Source organism: Lagopus muta, chromosome 1 (genome assembly GCF_023343835.1).
Source record: "Lagopus muta isolate bLagMut1 chromosome 1, bLagMut1 primary, whole genome shotgun sequence".
In the NCBI taxonomy this organism is placed as follows: domain Eukaryota; kingdom Metazoa; phylum Chordata; class Aves; order Galliformes; family Phasianidae; genus Lagopus; species Lagopus muta.
Window position 1 is genome coordinate 30190736 of NC_064433.1, and position 21027 is coordinate 30211762.

The window sequence follows — 21027 nt, forward strand, 5'->3', positions numbered from 1 at the left end:
CATTTAATTGAGCACTCAGTTCAAGAAAAAGACTTAGATTTCATGGGAAGCATACATGGTAAGGTACAGTTACATTGACACTATTTTATATATTTACATATGTGTAATAAACTATATGCAGTGTATATATACAATCTTACATACATAGGAAAAAAGCATAAAGATCATTATAACGTCATTAGTAAAGAAGTGAATTTAACTGGACATGAAGAAATACTTCTGTGAAAAGTGCAGATTGAAAGATTTGGATCTCGCTGTTCCTAATCCATACAGGAAAGAACAAAATGCAGAAAAATCTAAAACACGAAGAAAATATCTTTTTATAAAATATAGTATTAGTAGTGTTAGCCATTATGACCATTGCTACAGGTAGATGCTGCAGTTGAGAACTAACAAGATATAAATTATTAATTTCAAGAATTGCTAGAATTTTGGAATGTTTTTTCTCCTTCAAAGATTTTCAACAGTCTTTAAACATTAAACAATAGAATGAAATTTATATGGAGATACAACTGACCCATTCCTGTGGAACTCCTGAAGACTTTTGCCCTTTTGCTGAAGTGTCTCAGATTTGTGCCCTGGATTAGATGGGTCTTCATCCTGGTCTTGAAGACCAGTTTCCACATACCTATCAAAGTTTCAAAGACTGTCTAATTGCTTACTTATTGACTGTGGCCCTTTGCAACAAGACTGAATTTAAGCACAGATCTTAAGGCCACTATTGTGGTTGTAGAGAACCAGGCTATAGAAGCCATTGGACCATTGTGTCTTAAAGAAAATCAAAGCTGCTGTACTGGGAGCATAGAATCCCTTAAGCACAGAGCATATAAGCAACTAAAAAAAAATTGTCCAATGGCATGAAGATATTTATGGAGCAAAAGAATAATATATAGAAGCTACAGTGAGGACTGCACTGCATACCTAGCGTTGCCCAATTCAGGAATAAAGCAATGAGTGCCATTTTGTAAATGTATCACCTTCTGCTGAAGCCCTCACAGAGGCCTCGCACCTCTCACAGCTGTCTGCAGCTTACCCACCCTGTTACCCACACTGGTACTTTGATATGCAGTGTGTAGGCCAAGGAGAGCTGGCCACGCTCAACTCTGTAAACAAGTAGTTTGCTAAGGAACTGTCTGGTTGGTGTAGATAGTCTTCAAAGTGGAATGCTATACATGAATTTTCAGATTTTTTTCTAAATCTTATTAAGTTCTATACTTTTTATCCTGGTGGTAGAGAAGCTGTATTGTTTGGGGTTTTTTTGAGGGAGGGGAGTTGTGTTTGTGAATAATCAAATTCATTTCAGATTTGAAATATCAGCCAGATATATTTCAGATTGTTTGTAACTGCCAGCCAAGTGCAGCTTCTGTGAGCTGAAATTAAAAGGATCTACATATTTCAACCTTACTGAGGGAAACTTGTCATATCCTTCTGGGGACATTGAATGCTCATAAGAAAGCACCACTGATTCCGCAAGTGTTACAGCTATCAGTTTCTTCCTTTAGAGCTGCTTATCTATGGACTACAATGTAGAGGGATCCTACAGTTTGAACCACTCTGTGAGCACATATGATTACTGTGGAAGAAGAGTAAGAAGAGATATAATGAGAAGGAAAGTGGTTATTGATTTTCATGGAAAATCCTTGAGAGAAAAAATATTGTTTAGAAGGCAGATTAATGGGAGAAGGGAGACTGCCCTCAGTAGGTCACTTAATGCCTAAAGGCAGAGGAGGTCACAAGTTTCAGTGGTAATTGCTGTTAACAGTCAAAATTTGGGGCAAGTTTTTACCTCTGTAATGTTCTATAGACTAAGAGAGTGAATTCCAATTGCATTGGAGTGCAGTATTGCTCATCAGACAAAAAAACCCTGATCTAGATTAATAGGGAAAGCTGTACCTCTGTACCTACGACCACAGTAGATGCCAAGTGGGTTGTGGAGATAGTGACCCAACAAGTCTTCATTTTGGGATGCAATTCTGTTATCTTGTGCATACACTTTTGGAACAGATGCTTTACAACTTCAATGCCTTTTAACAGAGGAAGAGACAAGTATATGAATCAAACCTGATAAACAACGGCTTGCAACTTGAAGCAACACGATCGGTGAGTGCTCTTTCTTTTGTGTGCATTCTGTGCCTGAGAACACAAGCTGCCCCTATGTGGATAAGGAACTGAATATATAAACTGACCTTTACATTTTTCTCCTCTTCTTGGCTTCCAGGTTTTGGATGAAAAAACTGTTTTTGTGAAAGTGCATGCACCTTGGGAAGTGCTATGCACATATGCTGAGGTCATGCACATCAAATTGCCTCTGCAGCCCAACGACCTGAAAACTCGGGAGTCAGCTTTCAACTGGTTTACTAGACTCTTCAGCGTGGATGAAAATATTATCAAACCTGAGCAAGAGTTTTTCACTGCTCCTTTTAAAAGGGAACATTTATCCAACTTTTATATTCAAGACAAAGACGCATTTTTCAACCCAGCAACAAGAAGCCGAATCGTAAGTCCGTGGAGTATTTATAGCCTTTAGTCTTAAAAGGCAAAAAACATTTTAATCAAAACAGTGTTATCGCCCTCAAGAAAGCATCCTGAAAAACTGGAAAATATTTGGGATGCAACAGTTCTGTGTCATTTATGAAAGAAACTGGGGAATCTCAAAGGACAACATGCAGAAATCTGTCTCATTTCTGTTACAGTAGAATTTAAGAGAGGGGTTGAATGGTTCCTATGCCCTGTGTGATTAAATGGCTGCATTGCTTACCCTTTCATAATCTGTATGTTGAAACACGTACAGCCACTTATGATTACTTTCAGGTTGCAAGAGACACAAAATATTTTGTAAATTTCAGGTTCATTTTATCCTATCCCGTGTGAAATATGCGACCAAACAGAATGTAAAGAAGTTTGGCATTAACAAGTTACTGGACACTGGAATCTACAAAGCAGCATTTCCCCTTCATGACGTAAGTCCAGAACTTGCAGTAACAGTGTATTTAGAAATAAAAGTCTGCAGATCAAGAGTGTGTAGATCAAGATAGTAGAAGATACAAGCCTTACTCACTGGTGTTTTTATCCACATGGTAGAATATGACAGAGTCCAGCTTAAGAGGATTATCTCCAAAAGGCTGTTTGTTAAAAATGTAGCTCCATGACTGAAACATGATATATTTTATGTAGGGTATGTTAATCTTGTATTCTCTGGGAGATACAGGTCAGTAAAGTGCCTGGCTAACAGAGGAACCTGGGAACATGAGAGTGATGGTTCCCACCTAACGCACTCTATCATCATTTCTAAATAAGTTTTCACGTTTTTGTACTACTTCATTTTCCAGTATAAAAATCCATACCAAATGTCAACATTTTAATCAAGATGTAGAACACAAATCTTATCTGTGAGCAAAGACAAATATATGATTGTATCTACACCCACACACCTCCTCCCCCATCAGAACCACTCTTCTGTGCCTGAGGTGTATTCTGCTGAGAAGAAAATGAGAAAATGGGAGGTCAGGAGTGGTAACTACGTGAGATGTTTGTACTCTGCTGAAAATATTCATGAGGTCTCTGAGGATTTAAAGAAAATTTTTAAGTCATAATCAAGACAAATCACGTTTCTTGGAAGTAACTCAAAGCTTTACAGGATAGAATTAATATCATTCGTGAGTATCTATTTTTAAGGTTGTCTTTTAAATCTTTAAAAAGATTTAAAACCTGCCTTGCAGTCTAATTCTGTCATGGCATGGGGAATTTGGGCTCAGTATGCCTAATAATTAATGACTGTCTTTTTATACAATCAAAATTATATATCAGAGCTACTCTGAAAATCAGAAGTCGCCTATTGATTTCTACAAAAGTGATTTTTCTTGCTGTATTACAGATATAGAACAGAAAATTCCATCAAATAAAACAGGTTTTACTGAAATAGGTTTTCAAATAACTTGGTAAAAAACATAAGGATTACCTCCTAGTCAACTGTCTTTTAAATATAAATACAAAACAGAGACTAAACTTCCTGGATTCATCCCTTGAACTTTCTGATCTTCATTCCAGAACAATATTGCTTTAGAATAAAGCATGTTACCATGTGAAAGCTACTTAAAATCCATATTAAAGCAGTCCTGTTCTAAAATTGTAATAGATCCTTTTTTGATTTGTTTTACGAAGTGCCAGTACAGTGACACGGGCTGAGAATTTAAGTTCATGGGGAGGGTCTGTTGCTTTCAGTTCACATGTGTAAAGTGCTTGCTTTAGTATTCAGAGTCTTTCTGACAACTTTCCAGCATGAATCCTGATGCAATCTCAGAGCTACTTCCCAGGTGTTTCCCTGGATTGCAGTGCAAAAAGGCTATTCCAGTGTCTGGGATCATGCCGCAAGGTCTGTGGATATGAGAGTTGACCCATGCATTAATGGTTACATTAATTATCTTCTTCCCACACTTTCTTTTTTGCAGTCTAGTTTTGGGCACCTGTCAACTGATCCTGACTGCCCAAGTGAACGTTATCTTCTCTACAGAGAATGGGCTCACCCTAAAAACATTTTGAAACTGCAACCCCTGGATTTCATCAGGTTGGTGGATGTGAATGAGCAGCATGGAGCTGTGTCAGGGGAGGATCAGGCTGGGTGTAGGAGAAGATTCTTCATCAGAAGGGTGATCAGGCACTGGAACAGGCTCCCTGGAACGGCGGTCACGGCCCTAAGCTGCCAGACTTCAAGAAGCACTTGGACAGCGGTCTCAGACATGGGGTTTGGATTTTGGGTCCTGTCAGAAGCTGGGAGTTGAACTCGAGGATCCTTATTGGTCCTTTCCAACTCAGAACATTTATTCAGTGATTCTGTATTGCGACTATGGCTGGACTAATGCTGAAGTAACTAGGAATTTATGTAAATAGGAATTTATAAAACATGTCTGGGTTTTGAGATGTCAAGACGCAGGCAGGTACATAAACCTCTATCAGCTTATGCATGGGGGCACACTGATGAATCAATTCATGACAAACATCCACTTAAAATTTTTCTTTGTTAGGTATAATCTGTCTTTTTTCATTTTCTTTCCCTTCAAGTTCTCATATGCAAGCATAAAAGAGGTGACAGAAATACATAGAAATACCTAACCATAATACTTCTGCAATCCCAGAGTTTAAACTAGAGGAATCTGACAATGAAAGCTGTCATATTTGAAACAGAAATTTGAATTTACTTGCATTTAATTAAATAAAAAAATACATTTCTCTCCGCAGGAAATACTACGGAGAGAAAATTGGAATCTATTTTGCATGGCTGGGCTTTTATACTAATATGCTGATCGTGGCTGCAGTTGTAGGAGTTGGCTGCTTTCTGTATGGATTCTTCATGAAGGATAACTGCACATGGAGGTATCTAATCGGGTCTATTTTAATATTACATGCATTTTTAATCAGTCCTCTACTGAACACAGTTTGCAAGACATAGCATTGTAGGAGGCAAAATGAAGGAGCACGATTTATGAATTTGAAAGAAACAGTAGAAAATATAAGATAGATAAGTAATAGATGTTCCTGTGCCATTAGAGCACTAGACATGTGAGTCTGTTACCGCCGTATTTTCTTCATACATTGCACTAAGTCACCACACGTTGCGTAGAAATAAAAAGAACAGTAATCAGGAGTCAGTATAAATTTCTGTAACATCATTTTCAGAGTGTTAATCTTTAAAGGATGTATCAAAAGGCCCTGATAAAAGCCTGAACTTGCTTTCTTCTATTTTGAGAGAAGAAAACAGGAAAAGCAAGAGCACATGGGGCTTCAGCTGCCCAGGATACACTGGGAAGAGAAGCATAGCGATGACACATATTATCTCATCAGAACATGGTGAGATTGAACCATGACACAAGGACCAAGGAAAGAACACCTGGGTGCCAAATCACTTACAAGACATCACACTGTACAGCTCCAGTCAGGAAGGGAGTTTATCCTTATAAATCATGCTGAAAGTCTCTTCCAGAACTCCACTCCAGTGGCCACTTTATACTCATTTAGTCATATTATCATTTAGTTAAATTATAATAAGCCTCTACCGTGTCAGACTAAAGAAGCCAGACTCTTGCCACCCCTTAGAACACCAGTCTCCAATCTGAGCCTCTTTGGAAGAACACAGGGACCAGTTAGCCATTTCGGTTCTGCTCCTTGCTCTGGCAGGCAGCGTTCCTACTCCTCCCCTTGGCCTTGCCATGATAGCCTTCCTGAGTGTGCAAGTGTGTATTTGTGTATTTCCTACTGATGGACCTGAGCTCTTTGAAGAGATTTTATTTTTACTGTCACTAGTTTTGAGAAATGCTGCTACACATAAAGGATGGAAAAAGTATTTTCTGTCTAGGTCATCCAGTTTAGATATGAGGGCTAAAAAATGGCAATGGGAATGTTTTGAGGGAGGGGGGGAGATTCTCAAAAGAAGGCCACTGGTGAATTATTTCTCATATCCCTGACATAATTGCACTGTCTTTGTGCACAGAAGGACTAAAGAATTTAGTGTTGGTGAGTGACTGACTAGTTTTGTTTTTAGCCGAGAAGTATGTGATCCCAACATAGGAGGTAATATCATAATGTGCCCTCAGTGTGATAAAGTATGTACCTACTGGAACCTCACCATCACTTGTGAATCATCCAAGGTAATTACATTTACAGCTTGTAGACATGCTATTAACCCTTAGTTGCACTTTCCCTAGTACTGCATATAAAACAATGTTGTTCTCCATTAATGTCCTGCATAATTACTGGAGCTGTGCAAATAATTGTGCCTTTTGATACAGCAACTGAGCTATGAGAAGTTAACAATTTAAAAATGTTCCATTCTGATCTAAAATGAAAACAAAAAGACTTTTTAGTTTTACATAGCCCCCAATGTCTGAAAGATTTTTTGATTGAAAATGGAACATTGTGGTTTCATTTTGGGATAGTCCTTTCCTTTTTTGGTAAACAAAGCAAAACAAAACAAACATTCAATTACTAAAGACTTGATTGAGTAACTCTGAGTCAATTTTGCCTAGGAAAAGTTTAGAGCATATTTTGGCATTTCTAAATACTCTCCCCTGTCTCCCCAAAGAAATTAGCTGAACCTGTGCCTTGAATTTGACAAGAGCTGTCAGGAAGTTATGGGTACATGAGGAGGCCAATATCAGCCATGACAGGTGCTGTGAATAGTGTCCTGTTAAGCATGGCATGGCATGGCCACACTCCTGCACTCAGTGCACATCCAGAAGAATCTATCTTTCTTTCTCCATTAACTTTTGCCACTAGGCTAGGGTTAGACTTTTGTCATTCCCTTCCATAGATTCAGCCACTCCAAAGTTACAGGTTTTTAGCTATTCATTAAAAGTGTTTTGCCCTACTTTAATGGATATTTTTGCTTCAGTGCACTTAACATAACAGGCAAAAGAAAGAAGACAGGAAAAAGAATATTATGAAAAGAAAAGGCAAATACCACAGAGGTATCTCATCAGAATGCATGTTACTAACTACCTTGATTTGTTGTCATCTTACTTATGAGAAGCAGAGATGTTCATTGCCTTTTTGTGACTGTATTAAAAATAAGCACTGCTTTTCCTCTTCCAGTGCAACAGATGGAAGGAAGTTTAACAGCACACCACACTATTATCCTCTTGCTGCATATTTCATTTACACTTTTAATGCCAAGCTTTGCAGTTAATTTCCTTAGTTTACCAGAGGATGTTGTACATTGACAGAAGTTGAGAAAACTCTAGCAGTGAAGATTGTTTATTAAACTACGCAAAAGCTAGAAATCAGCCTGTCCAGTGAGCAGCTTCAGTTCTGTTTCAGTGCAGAAGAAATTACTGTTTGATTGTGTTTCAAGGCCTTTTTTCTGTTCCTTTTTTTCCAGAAACTCTGTATATTTGATAGCTTTGGAACACTGGTGTTTGCAGTGTTTATGGGAATTTGGGGTAAGTCAATTTCTATGGCTGTGGTTTGTCATGTGATTTTGGCCAAGCATACAGCATTGGCCAAAAAAGTGGATAAATTTACAACTGCTTCATTTTCTAGCACTCGGCAATTCACCACTAGGTAGTTCAGTAAAAGATACATAAATTCATGATAGATCTTTTTAGCAGCATAGAATCATAGAGTAGTTTGGATTGGAAAGGACCTTAAAGATCATCTAGTTCCAATCCTCTTGCCATGGGCAAGGACATGTTCCACTAGATCAGGTTGTCCAAAGCCCCATCCAACCTGGCAGATACTACAGTTGACAGATGTCTGTTCCTCCGTTTTTCCCCTTACTGCACTGTTAAGGATAGATGGGCAGGTAGGTAGAAAGAGCTTATTGTGTAAGAGAACGAAAAGTTGTAGAACTTAAATGTTGGTCTTCTGTACCTGTGTTTGTTTTAACTTGGAGAAAAGTCTGAAAGAAGTGAGGAGAGCTGCCTTGTGTTCTTCCAGCAGGAGCCACATGCTTAATTCCATCCAGCAAAAGACCTGTTTTTTCCCCAAAATCCTTGCAGCTGCCTGTGCCTATTAACAACCATGTGACTGTGGAAAGCAATTGAAAAATAGCCATTTATTGTATTTCCCAGTCTTTTTTTCCTCCTGTCTTCATTTAAGAAAGAGTTTTTTGTAAAAATGTAGTAGTTACAAGCAGTAGAGATATTTTTTATCAGAGAAAATATATCTGAAACCAGGATTATTTCTTGTGGGTGAAACCACTTAGCTGCAATGGATTAGGCATGGTTTATTTTCACAGAAACGGTTTTATTTGTTCATATTAGCAACTCTCTTAACTGCCTTTTATTGCACTGCCTTATCCAGAAATTGTCAAAATAATTTACAGTTGAGGTATAAAGGGTACTGCAGAGAAAATAACTCATTTGACACTTACAGTTCATATGTAGGCTGACAAGAATGCATAAATTGTTTTCTTTGTAAAACACACTGTATACTTATTTTCCTAATAAGACTAAAGTGCTTTAGAATAACTACTTCTTTAAAGAATTGTAAAATGAACAGTCATTTCAAAAAGAGTATTTCCTTCAAAACACTTGCTAAATTCAAAATGCCAGCAGGAAATAAAAATAAAAATAAAAGAATTAGAAGTTTGATACTAATGTAATCTTCCACCATTTGAATAGCTAATTTAGTAATTTGCTTTTTAATTAAAAATTCTGCTTCCTGTTTTGAGGAAGGTTCCAGGAGTAATAATTACAAAGTTAAGCTGCGTGGTTGTAATGATGGCCACAAGATCTATTAGTCTTCTCATTGTAAGTCCACTACAGAAAGAGGTGAATTGTATTACAGCAATTTGGACAAAATTGTACTGAATCCAAATGACCCAGGGTCCTGGTACAATTCCAGCTGTAATTTCTGTCTTGCCCTGGTACTTTGGTAGACCTCCTGATCCAAAATAATCAAAAGACTATTCGATTTTTAGATACCTTATCATATCATCATCATCAATATACTTTTTAATAGATCTTTTATTTTTTTTAACTATTCCATTCAAAGATCTCAAAGCACCATAAAACATCCGGGAAGTTGGCCTCAAGAATTAACCCCCTGCACATTAGTGCTCTGGATGAGGGCTTTTGCCAGGTCTCCCCTAGTGGCATGAGCAGGTTGGCAAAGCTCCTGAGAAAGGAGCAGCTTCCACTTCTCTTGCTGCCATCGCTGGAGACTCTCTCTGAGCAAGATCAGCAAACACATTCTCCAAAATGCTGGTATAAAATAAAGAGGGGGGCGAAGGAGGGGGAGAAGGTAAAATATTGCAGCAACTCCTTCCCAGTTCAGAAAGAGCAACTCGGCTGCTGGATTACTAGTAGAAGTTTTCTTTGTCCTGGGGCTGTGAAAGCTGCCCTGTGCTATGAGCCCTGCTTTTGCTGTTCGTATAGAGGGCAGCACAGACATGGGCCCTGCACTCCTGGCCTCCCCAGAGCAGCTGGATTTGCAGCTGGAGCTAATCAGGCTTGCCTACAGTTTCCCTTATTTGGGCTGGGGCCACAGCAAGCAGTTAGAGGCTTGTGCAAGGCTGATCTCTTTGCTCTGCAGGCAGAGGCAGATGTGATTCCCTGGCCCACTGCTTGGAGTGGCCTTAGTGCTTGTGAGCACGAGGTAGCAGAGAAACCCCTCTGAAAGAGGCCCTTGAGCAATCAGAGAGGAGGATTTCTAGGGGTTTTGCCTGCATGCAGATGCCAAGGTCATCTCGCAGCCCAGCCCATGTAGTTTATTCATTTATAAATGCTTCAGCATGAAGTTTATTGACCACACCTGAATTTGGAAATAACCTTTAATGCTTGGACTTACAACTGCATGCCGTCAGTGCTTCATCATTCAGGATGAGGTGCCAAACTAATTAAAAAAAAAAAAAAACAACTTTTGGGGGGTTAATTACTCCCAGACAATGGGAGTTACAAGAGAAGCACAGTGAAGGCACACACTCACTCCTCCTGGAGGCAGTGCTGCACAGCCACTCATTGAATCTGAGGACACATGGCCACCAACGATACAGCATCCCCTGCACTCACACCCATGTCCTGAGCTCCTGCAGCCTTCCCAGCTGAGTCTGTCATTGCCTGTGCTGTCAGACATACCTGCATCACACCTCAGGTCAAGATCATGAGCTTGGTTGGACTGGTGTCTTTCAAACACCATGTAGGCATCTATGTGCTGGCTTCCCTTAATGTTCTCAGCTGCAGGAGTAGTCCAGGGAAACTGCTGACTCGGCCCAGAGGGTCTCAAAGCTCCTTGCCATGCAAAAAGATCTGCAGCCGCTTCAGATTTGTGCCAGCAGAGGAGGAAAGGAAGCTGTGGTTAAGCAGTTTTGCCTGAGCTAGCATCATCAGTTCACATAGTCTGCAAACTGATCATTTGTCCACACAAAAACTGCAGATTGAACGAACACAAGCTTTTCCCTGTGGCAATTTTTGCTTACTGAGGTTTTCTTTGTGATAAATCCTGTACTCTCCAACATTTTGTCTTCATCTATCTATACAACTTGCTGTCTTATGTATCAAATGGTAAACTTTTTCAAAAGCAGTCCATAGTATGAAATCCAAAGTGATTATATTCCAGCCTTGGGCAGAAAACAGATAAATGTATGTGTATTCTTTAGGATGAGCTTATGACACCACTTACCCCAGGTTTCTCTTACTAAAGTACCTAAATGTCCAAAGCTGTAATTCCATAAAGAAGTATATCAGTTATCTTCTTCCTCATGGGCACTTGATACCATCATACTAGCTATTAAGGGTTTTGCTCCATGCCTGTGGAAAGTTGTATGGAAATATGAGCCATGTGGTACGTATGAGCCCAGCAGTTCAATGTCCAACTGTTGCTTCTTCTGTTTGTCTTCTGGACAGTTACATTGTTTTTGGAGTTTTGGAAGAGAAGGCAGGCTGAGCTGGAGTATGAATGGGACACAGTGGAGTACTTAGAGCAAGAAGAACAAATTCGCCCAGAATATGAAGCTCAGTGCACTCATGTAGTAGTGAATGAAATCACACAGGTAAGGACTATTTTGGTAACTGGTCAGAGCTACTGCAATAGACATGTTATGGGAGCACTGTGAAAATGATGAATCTGGAATGGAGCAGAATAAATTGGCAGTGCTTCAAGGAGAGCTGATAAGCTGGCCTGAATAGTGAGTTTATAAATTCCAGATGTGTAGGAGGGAAGTTCTACTAACCATAGGCATCTCTTAGTTGCATGTTGGAGGAGCTATGAAACTCCTGTGTCATTAATGAACAGAAATAGACATTGTACCTAGCTTAGGAGAGAAACTAAGTCTGCCTTATTAAATCCCCCAATAAACAATCCTGTGCTGCTGCCAGAGGCCAAGATCACAGAGCATTTGCTATCTTTGCCTAAAAATATGTCAGGAAAAAAAGAAAAAAAAAAGAAAAGGTGAAACAGAGGGAAGGATGTTGCATTATGTATAATGGCAAGGCATTTTTTCTATCCTGTTTGAAATGTATAAATAGGTATTGTTGCCAAGTGAATGTAGATGCAGTTACGATTAATAACAGCAAACTCATAGGGACAAGGATAATCCTCATTTTAATGAAATAGGATTCATATTTATGAGGATCTTAGTTTAGATTTCTACTCATTATATATTTTGAGTAGCTTCTGCTTTTGCAGATCACTTTAGCTCATCTTCAGCTTTTATTATTCTCTGCCAATATATTGCTCTAGCATTTATCGGATTATTTGCATTGCTTTCACATTGCATCCACATTATACTAGAGCTTATTAGAGGACACTTGAAATGATTCCAAATTAACTGGTTTGAAAGGCAGTGATCTTGGATACTATGATCAGCCAAGAACGATGGGTCCATTCAGAAAGACTATGCACCCTATTGTAGCTAAAGACAATAAGAGCTGAGGACATGCAGCCTCTGTGGAAGTCATTTTTGTCTTAGAATAGGCAGTAAAAAGAGGCAACTGTAATCAGGTAAGTCTTCTGAAATCATGAATAAATGTGAGTTTCCAGGATAAAAAAGCAAGACATTTGGTGTCCTGTCACAAAGGGCTAACTGATGTGTACAAAAATGTATGAAGAAAAGATTGGATGTATCTTTGATCTGTTTCTGAATCTTTTGCAGCAAGAAGAACATGTGCCATACACTGCCTGTGGGAAGTGCGTGCGTATAACTTTATGTACAAGTGCAGTCCTCTTCTGGGTAAAGTTCTCCTTTTATTCTTTCACCTCATCAATTTACTTCTTCACTAAGTGTCTAAAGATAGATTTTCCTAACCTGATCAAAAGATATCAAGAGAAGAAGTTCAGTTAAATTTCCATCCGATGCGTAAAACAAGGCCATGAAGTATGGATCCACATGGACAAGGTCACTGTAGCCAGCAGATAACTCATTAGCATGCAGTCAGGAGACAATACGCATTGAAGCATCCCACAGCTGTAGCTTTGTGAATGTCATTCACTGTTTTTTCCCTCATTATTTAAAGATAAATGTCCTTGCTTTTGTGAAGAGAGCAGGGAAGAGAGTTGTGGGGCTTTTTTTATGTGTTGTCCTCCCTGCCAATGTCTGCCCTACTCATTCCAGCTGTTTGGTTCAATATAATATCTCACAGCTCTGGACTTCTTTCAGGTTTTTTGTTTCACTTAGAAGAGCAAAGCTGAGCACTCTTTGATCTTCTAGAGCTGCCGCTTTAATTAAAACTTAACCTTGAAAGAAATCCAGCCACCCATGAAACTGTATCACATGGTAAGCATGCCTAGAGAGGTTGCCTTGAAAAGCTCGGTGTTTCAGCCTGCTGTATGTTCTCCTCACATGTAGCATGAGCAGCAGCTCCAAAAGAACTCAAGAACTCATCCTAGATAATAGGAGACAAGACAACACTGAGACAGAACAGTGGCTGGCAGTCCAGGAGCACCTCTTAACAGCCGAAACACAACAAAAAGAAGACTGGCTTGCTGCTGGATTTAAGTAGGCATCAGGTTGAAGGATTCAGGTTGAAATCAAAGAGATTTGATCTAGTTTTGCCATTGTGTTACTGTACTCTCAAATTCTGTGCTAGGAGTGTGGAGGGAGAAGAATTTATGACATTTTGCCGAGATAGTAAACAAAAAATGCACAGCTCTGAGGATCTGAGTCTGAATAATAGCTAGAGAACTAGCAAGAAAGCAGAAAGAGAAGAGATGGAAAGTAATGTGAGGTGCCTGGAGCATGAGTACAGCTCCTGCAGATCACATGAGATGGCTTAAAATGTGTCTGTAATACCATCATGTGAAAGAGAAGTGACAGCCCTCTCCAGGGTCAGCATGGACCTGCTAAGCATATTTGCCACCCCGCTAGTTACCCAGTGTCCTCCTGGAACCATCACAAGCCTTCAGGCGTGAGATTTGATTACACATCTCATTATGTTATCTCACATGGCAACAAGGCTTGTTATTAGTCATAAAACAGACCATCTCTTTTTGTTCCTGCAGATTCACTGTGCTACATGAAAAATGCTTCTTTAATGGACTCTAGATTTATTGCCTTCTATCCCATCTGCGCGTCCTCTTGTACTCATGGGATGGAATAAAAGGCACACAACCAGTTTCTTTTTGCCTATTGTAAAATGAATTTCAAACTTTCTTCCCAAAACCAGTAGTTCAACTGGATTTAATTAATATATTATATATTAATATATTTCCTCCATTCTCCTGGCAGATTCTTTTGATTATTGCTTCAGTTATTGGAATCATTGTCTACAGACTCTCTGTTTTCCTGGTGTTTTCTGCCACATTGCCACGGCACATTAATGGCACACAAGCAATCCGCAAGTACCTGACTCCACAGACAGCCACCTCAGTAACAGCTTCAATCATCAGCTTTATCATCATTATGGTTCTGAACATCGTTTATGAAAAAGTAGCGATCCTCATTACCGACTTTGGTATGTCTTCACTGTGCCTCAGATTGAAACTTTGGCTACAACAACAAGCAAAAATAGCATTTGTATTTATAATCAGAACTCCAGTAAATGAATATCTATACCATGCTTTTCAGAATTTTCCCACCGAATCATATGATACCATCTAGAATTTTTCAAATACAGATTTTCTGACTATGAGAGGAATGTGATATTCAGCTCTTTGCCTGGAAACTCCTTGTGTAGCCAGCATCAAAGATGAATTGTTTACAATTTTGTGCTTGTAAAATAGGCAAAGCAAAGAAAATTACTATAATAACCAAGCTTTATGAAAACAGATCAGTAATGCATAACACATTCAATTACATTAGCTTTTGTTTATGGGGAGAATAGCTATTTTCTTGTAAATAAATGAAATAGGGTCACTGTTCCAAAGCTAGATGCCATTCCCTTGTTATTAAATAGATAAACAGTCACAAATATTATTATTCTTTATATCCAGACCATCAGCTATAAAGTAGCTATTTACTTTAGATGTGTGAAGTAGTGTTGTGTTTTAATATAGTTTCATTTAATACTGTTTCATAAGTTGAAAGCATTACATTTGCATCTTTCCTGAGTGTGCTAGATTTGGGAGATTTTTTTTCCAAGTTATTAGATTTTTTGCTTGCTCTTTATTGTCAGAAGACAAATTCTTTCCTTTTTACTACCCATACAGATTTAGAATTAGCATAGCAGCTACCATATACATAGGGATTATGTACAATCTAATTTATAATGCTCTCAGTCACATTAAGGAGCACAAGTAATATGCATAGTTTTCCAGCTGAGGCTCCAAAGCAGCTTTTAGGTACTTGCTGGTTGGCCTTTTCCTTACTTTTTTTTCTATAATTGCAGAGCTTCCAAGGACACAAACCGAATACGAAAACAGTTTGACCACAAAGATGTTCTTGTTCCAGTTTGTCAACTACTATTCTTCATGCTTCTACATAGCTTTCTTTAAGGGTAAATTTGTAGGTTACCCTGGAAATCCAGTGTATTGGCTAGGAAAGTATCGCAATGAAGAGGTAAGAATATATCATAGTACTTGCTTTTAAAATGCAAGAGCCGTTAGTCCAGGTATTCTGCTGCATTTGGGATTGTACAACATGCTGGTATATAGTTGGGGTTCCGAATGTGACTGCCTCCCAAGCTGCTTGCCTCCTCGTTAATCCATTGCGCAAACGAATATGACACAAGACTAGCTGAGCTTAGAAATGTTTTTTATGTACCCAGAAAAGCTCATTTTCCCATGGTCCAATACTCAGGAAGGGGAGTAGACGTAGGAACATTCTGCTCTGCTTTGCACTGGTGCGTCCTCAACTTAAGCACTGTATGCAGTTTGCATTACCACAGTATAAGGACCAAACTGTTATAGAGAGTCCAGAGGAGGACTGCGAAGATGGTGAAGGTTCTAGAATGCAAGGGGTATGAGGAACAACTCACGTCCCTGGGTTTGCTCAGCCCAGAGCAGAGGAGCTGAGGTGAGGCCTGATGGCGGCTGCAGCTCCTCAGAGGGGCAGCGCTGAGCTCTGCTCTGTGTGACAGCGACAGCGCCCAAGGGAACGGCGTGGGGCTGTGCCAGGGGAGGGCAGCTGGGGTTGGGGAAAGGGTCTGCATCAGAGGGTGGTGGGCATGGAACGGGCTGCCTAGGGCGGTGGGAATGACACTGAGCTGCTGGAGTTCAAGGAGTGTTTGGACAGTGGTCTCATAGATAGGGTTTGAATTTTGGGCAGTCCTGTGTGGAGACAGGAGTTGGACTCAAGGATCCTTCTGGGTCCCTTCCAACTAAGGATATTCAGTGGTTCTATGAACATGAGTAGATGCCTTCCTCTTCTGCTGGGTGATCCTCACCTGATGACAGTATAGTCATCAGGTGCATGATTGCAGACTGCAAGACTTCACCTGGTGTTTTGTGCTTTCAGTAGTGTCCTGTAAACCTATCATATGTGACTATATTTGACCTGGAGTTGACTTTTGCATAAATTAGTATAAATGTTTGCCTAAATAGTCTTCTGTAGCTTAAAGAGGTGCTGTTATAATAAATCAGAAATTCATTCTTTTAAATGCTTCATTCCTGCTTGAAAGTTTTCTCAACTTCAAAAATCTTTCATGTCTCTCCCAACCTGTAGTGTGATCCAGGTGGATGTCTCCTTGAACTCACAACTCAGCTTGCCATCATAGTAGGAGGTAAAGCAATATGGAATAACATTCAAGAAGTGCTTCTTCCGTAAGTTCAGACTACTAAGTAACTTGCCCTTTTGCATTTGAAAGATGCTATTTTGCTTGAATCGTTCAGGAGTTTGGTCACTAAATTTGATTGGAGCAAATTGCATTCTAAAAGAACATGGCTAGTCTTTTGGAGCTTTTGGGGACTTTTTAGATAGTTTGGTTAGTTTTGCTTTGGTAGTTTTGAGCTTCTGTCTCTGTCATTTTAAACTGATTGATAACTGCGTACACTACTTGGAATAGGAAACTCCGACTTTGCTTATGCCCTCCTGAATGCCATAAACATCAGTCCACAACATATTCCATTTGGCTGTGGTTCTTCCAAGCCCACAAATTGTGCAGCAAAGCAGTTTCAAAGCATGTCACAAATACTGTGTAGCTAGTGTGCTCTGCTGGGTTACTGGTTCTCCAGACCCAAATGCTGCCAGTTGCAGGATGGGACTGTAGACCCATCCCTCTTTTCAGCATCTTTTAGCTGGTTAAAGTGTCCCTAGAGTGAGCATGCCTGCAGATGTCAGTTACAGCCATAAACAATTGATTCCTACCATTTGTATATCGGTAACACATTCACCTAACCAGAATTTTGAATTCACTTTCATAGATGACAAGTAACTTTTAGGTCCTGAAATGCTGAGTATCATTTCTGGATGTGATTTTTAATTGACCTCTCATTCTTCATTTCTGCAAGTAAAAGAGAAGTGTTTTATTTTCTTTCTCTGTTGATTGACATTCCTCCACCTTCCTTTTCTGAATATAGGCCTTTGACCACTGAAAATGTCTGCAACTGATTCATCAGTTTACTTAAATTTGTGTGCAACTCTTTTAGACACAAATTACAGCTGCACCTCAATCCTTGTAGCAGCTAATCCAGGCACAAGAAAGTGATCAGGAGTAGTTGGCATGGATTCACTCAGGGGAAAGTCTTTCTTGACCAACTACTCTATGATGGAATAACTGGCTTGGTAGATGAGGGGAGAGCTATGCTGTCTGCCTTGGTTTCAGTAAGGTCATTGACAGTGCTCCCCAGATGACCTCTACAAACTGTTGATGGGCTGGATGAGTAGACAGTAAGGTGGATCAGCTGTGTTCAGAGAGTAGTTCAGCTGAAGCACAAAGTGTAGTTAGAGGCCAGTAATTAGCAGTGTACCTTAAGGATCAATACTAGATCCAATCCTATTTAACATCTTCATTAATGATCTGGATGAAGAGGGAGAGTGCACCCTCAGAAAATCTGCAGAAAATTGGGAGAAATGGCAGATATACCAGAGGGTTGTGCTGCCATCCAGAGAGATTTTCTCAGGCTGGAGAAATAGTCTGACAGGAGCCTCGTAAAGTTCAGTGAGGGAAAATGCAAAGCCTTTCATATGGGGAGGAACAACCATAGGCACCAGGACGTTTTAGGAGATCATCTTTTCAGAAAAGGACCAGGAAGTACTGGTGGATAGCAAGTAGAATATGAGCAAGGAGCGTGCCCTTGCAGCTAAGAAGGCTAATGGTATTCTTCACTGCATTAAATGAACTATTGCCAGCAGGTCAAGAGAGATGATCCTTCCACTCTAACACGTATGCTGCGTCAACAGTGCTGAGTTCCCTAGTGCAAAACTGCTGGAGAGGGCCTAACAAAAGGCTACCAAAATTATTAAAAGACTGAAGCATCTCTCCTGTGAGGAGAGACTAAAAGGTCTAGATTCATTAAAGATCAGGAGAGATTTTACCAATGTCCATAATTACCTGAAGGATTGCAGAGGTTTTGGAGTCACACTCTCGTCAGTGATGCCCAGTGCCAGGACAAGGGGTTCCCTCTAAACACCAGGAAGCACTTCTGTGCTGTGCAGATGATAGAACATTTGGCACAGACTTTATAGAGTGGTTGTAGAGTTCCTTCTTAGAGATCTTCAGAAACTGCCTGGACACGGTCTCAGGTAACCTATTCTGATTCTGCCCAGAGATCCCTGCCAACCTTAACCATTCTGTGATTCTGTGATCAGAAGGGATTAATCTGTCTGTCCAGAGGCCTACTTTTGTCTTAATTTTCTGTTATCTTGAAATGTCATTGACCTGTACAGTATAAGTGTAAAGCACTGCAATTCTGATTGATTTCCTTTTTACAATCCTGTTTGTTGTTCTAAATAACTGCATTCAGGATAAGATAAAATTATACTCATGTTTGAAGGAAGTTTTCAGTAGTTTGGGGATAACTAAAGCCCAATGTGTTATAACAGCAAGAGACTGTTTGTTTTGGGTACGTTTTGTTTGTTTACTTGCATTTACTGAACTTTGTAGGCTATTTTACCAATTGTAGTGGTCTTTTTCTCTCTGACTGACAGTTGGGTTAAGAATCTAATTGGAAGATACTGTGCAGATGCTAGATCAGAAAAGATTGTTCCACGCTGGGAACAGGACTATCATCTGCAGCCCATTGGAAAACTTGGATTGTTTTATGAGTATCTTGAGATGGGTAAGTAGCCATTTAGTTCCAATTTCTTGTCTGTGCTGGATACTGTGTGGGTGTGCTCTAAGGAAAATTTTCATACAAGTAATATTTAGTATGTTTAGAAACAGGAGGTATATTAAACTTTTAAAAATCCAGTACAAGTTTTGATGAGCCGTTATAGCTTTGTGAGCTCTTATTAAGCAGCTTACTTCAGTTAAGACCTCACTTAAGACCTCACTTCAGTTTCTAGCTAAAAAACAGAGTGAGCAGTTGTGGGTGTGCTGCTGCTTCATTATCCTATGGTCCAAGAAGCATACCCAGAAGTCACTGGGTCTGCAGTCACTTATATGTTGCTTGTTTCCTGGTCACTGACAGAATCCTGGCTTGTTTGCCACCATCTGTTCTGCAACAGAATTGCAGCATACTTGTCGCAGCACCCAGGCACCCATTACATCATTGTTAGCTCAGGCTTTGCAACACAGCACTGAGACAGATAGTCATTAGATTTCCAAGTCTACGTGGAGAAGAATGAGAAATAAGAGAATGTTTAAATTCCGTAACAGTTCCTTGTGATGTGTTGTGAGTTTTAACATTGTCCCGTCCCCTCCACCTAGAAGGTATTTCCAGTAGTGTTATGCTTATATATTCTCACACACATAAGATTCTCTGGGAACTCTGCTACTCTTCCTTGCCCCTCATTCTCTCAATTTGAGTATACAAAATCTATGCTTATCCCCATTTAAAGAACGCATCAAGGCATGTGACCTCTCCCTTTGCCAGTTATACAGTTTGGCTTTGTCACCCTGTTTGTGGCATCATTCCCCTTGGCTCCTCTTCTGGCTCTTATCAACAACATGTTGGAAATCAGGCTGGATGCGTGGAAGCTGACAACCCAGTTCAGGCGCATGGTTCCGCAGAAGGCACAAGACATCGGTGCGTGGCAGCCCATCATGCAAGGCATAGCCATTCTGGCTGTGGTGACCAATGTAAGTAGTGTGCCAGCCACTACGAAAGGTAAAATGCCTTCACTGCAAGCGTTGCATCTAAATGTGGAATGCTGTGTGTATCAGTGTTTGTCATGCCAGAGTGGCTACATGAGGCACACAGATGATCCAAATTAATTACAAGTTTCAGTCCCTTGTGACATTAGCCCCTGTGAAGCAGGCTTTGAGTTATTTTTCAGATGGTTTGGAAATATGGCTACAGTCTAAAATATTAAGTCTAAGTAAAAGAAATTGTAGTTGGACAGTTACTACTGCTTTCATTAAAAGTTATACATATAAAGACATATCTTTTCTGAGATAGTAGCACACAATAAAGAGATATTTTTGAGAGTCTATAATTAAATGTATTAATTTTGAGAAAAAAAAATATGTTAGAGTTCAGCTAAGGCTTAATTGATTGTTGTTTCCAACTTACAATTCTTCTGGTCATACCTGAGTTTAGCTTTGAGCAGTTTTGCAGTTAAAGCAGTAATTCAGCTTCTTTCTGTATTTAAAAATACAGTACATGCTCAACATTATAGTACTTATCTCTTGAGATAAGAATGAATTCCTAAGAATATGCAAATGAATCCATTTTTCACTTGCAGTTAAAACCAATTCTGAAAATGATTTATTTAACATATTTAGAAAACTTTATCCTTTCCTCATGAATATACTCTTTAACAATGAAATTTATATGTTTCAAATTTCTGTATTGCTATGTCACCAAAATCTTGTACAGGCTGCACAGTGGGAAGAAAAATATTCCAAGTAATCCATTGGACTTTATCATTCTGAGTTGTTTGATTTATTCTTAAGCAGTAACTCATATGTATTCTGTTTCTAAGTTTCTACTGTTGCCTTTTCTCAAAGGAGCAGTGACCACAGCTTCCCTGTGCAGTAGCAGTAGCTGTCTGTAGGGATTCATTCTGACATTATCTGAGATGGCCACTTCCTCCAGGACCTCCTTGCAGTGCCTTGTTGC

General features: G+C 39.6%; 1 protein-coding gene across 3 annotated transcripts in view; it reads left to right on the top strand.

The window, feature by feature from the left end:
* ANO6 (anoctamin 6) overlaps positions 1-21027 on the top strand; it is a 70999-nt gene that overhangs the window by 40002 nt on the left and 9970 nt on the right. For 2 of the 3 annotated variants that reach the window (XM_048955420.1, XM_048955422.1), the window contains exons 4-17: positions 2035-2100; positions 2219-2497; positions 2847-2960; positions 4449-4564; positions 5236-5370; positions 6536-6641; positions 7871-7931; positions 11337-11482; positions 12584-12661; positions 14156-14381; positions 15255-15424; positions 16529-16626; positions 18953-19083; positions 19840-20045. In XM_048955420.1, the coding sequence (XP_048811377.1) occupies positions 2035-2100; positions 2219-2497; positions 2847-2960; positions 4449-4564; positions 5236-5370; positions 6536-6641; positions 7871-7931; positions 11337-11482; positions 12584-12661; positions 14156-14381; positions 15255-15424; positions 16529-16626; positions 18953-19083; positions 19840-20045 (1932 nt within the window). Of the gene's footprint in view, positions 1-2004; positions 2101-2218; positions 2498-2846; positions 2961-4448; positions 4565-5235; positions 5371-6535; positions 6642-7870; positions 7932-11336; positions 11483-12583; positions 12662-14155; positions 14382-15254; positions 15425-16528; positions 16627-18952; positions 19084-19839; positions 20046-21027 lie in introns of all 3 variants that reach the window. The other variant, XM_048955428.1, reaches the window with a different exon arrangement.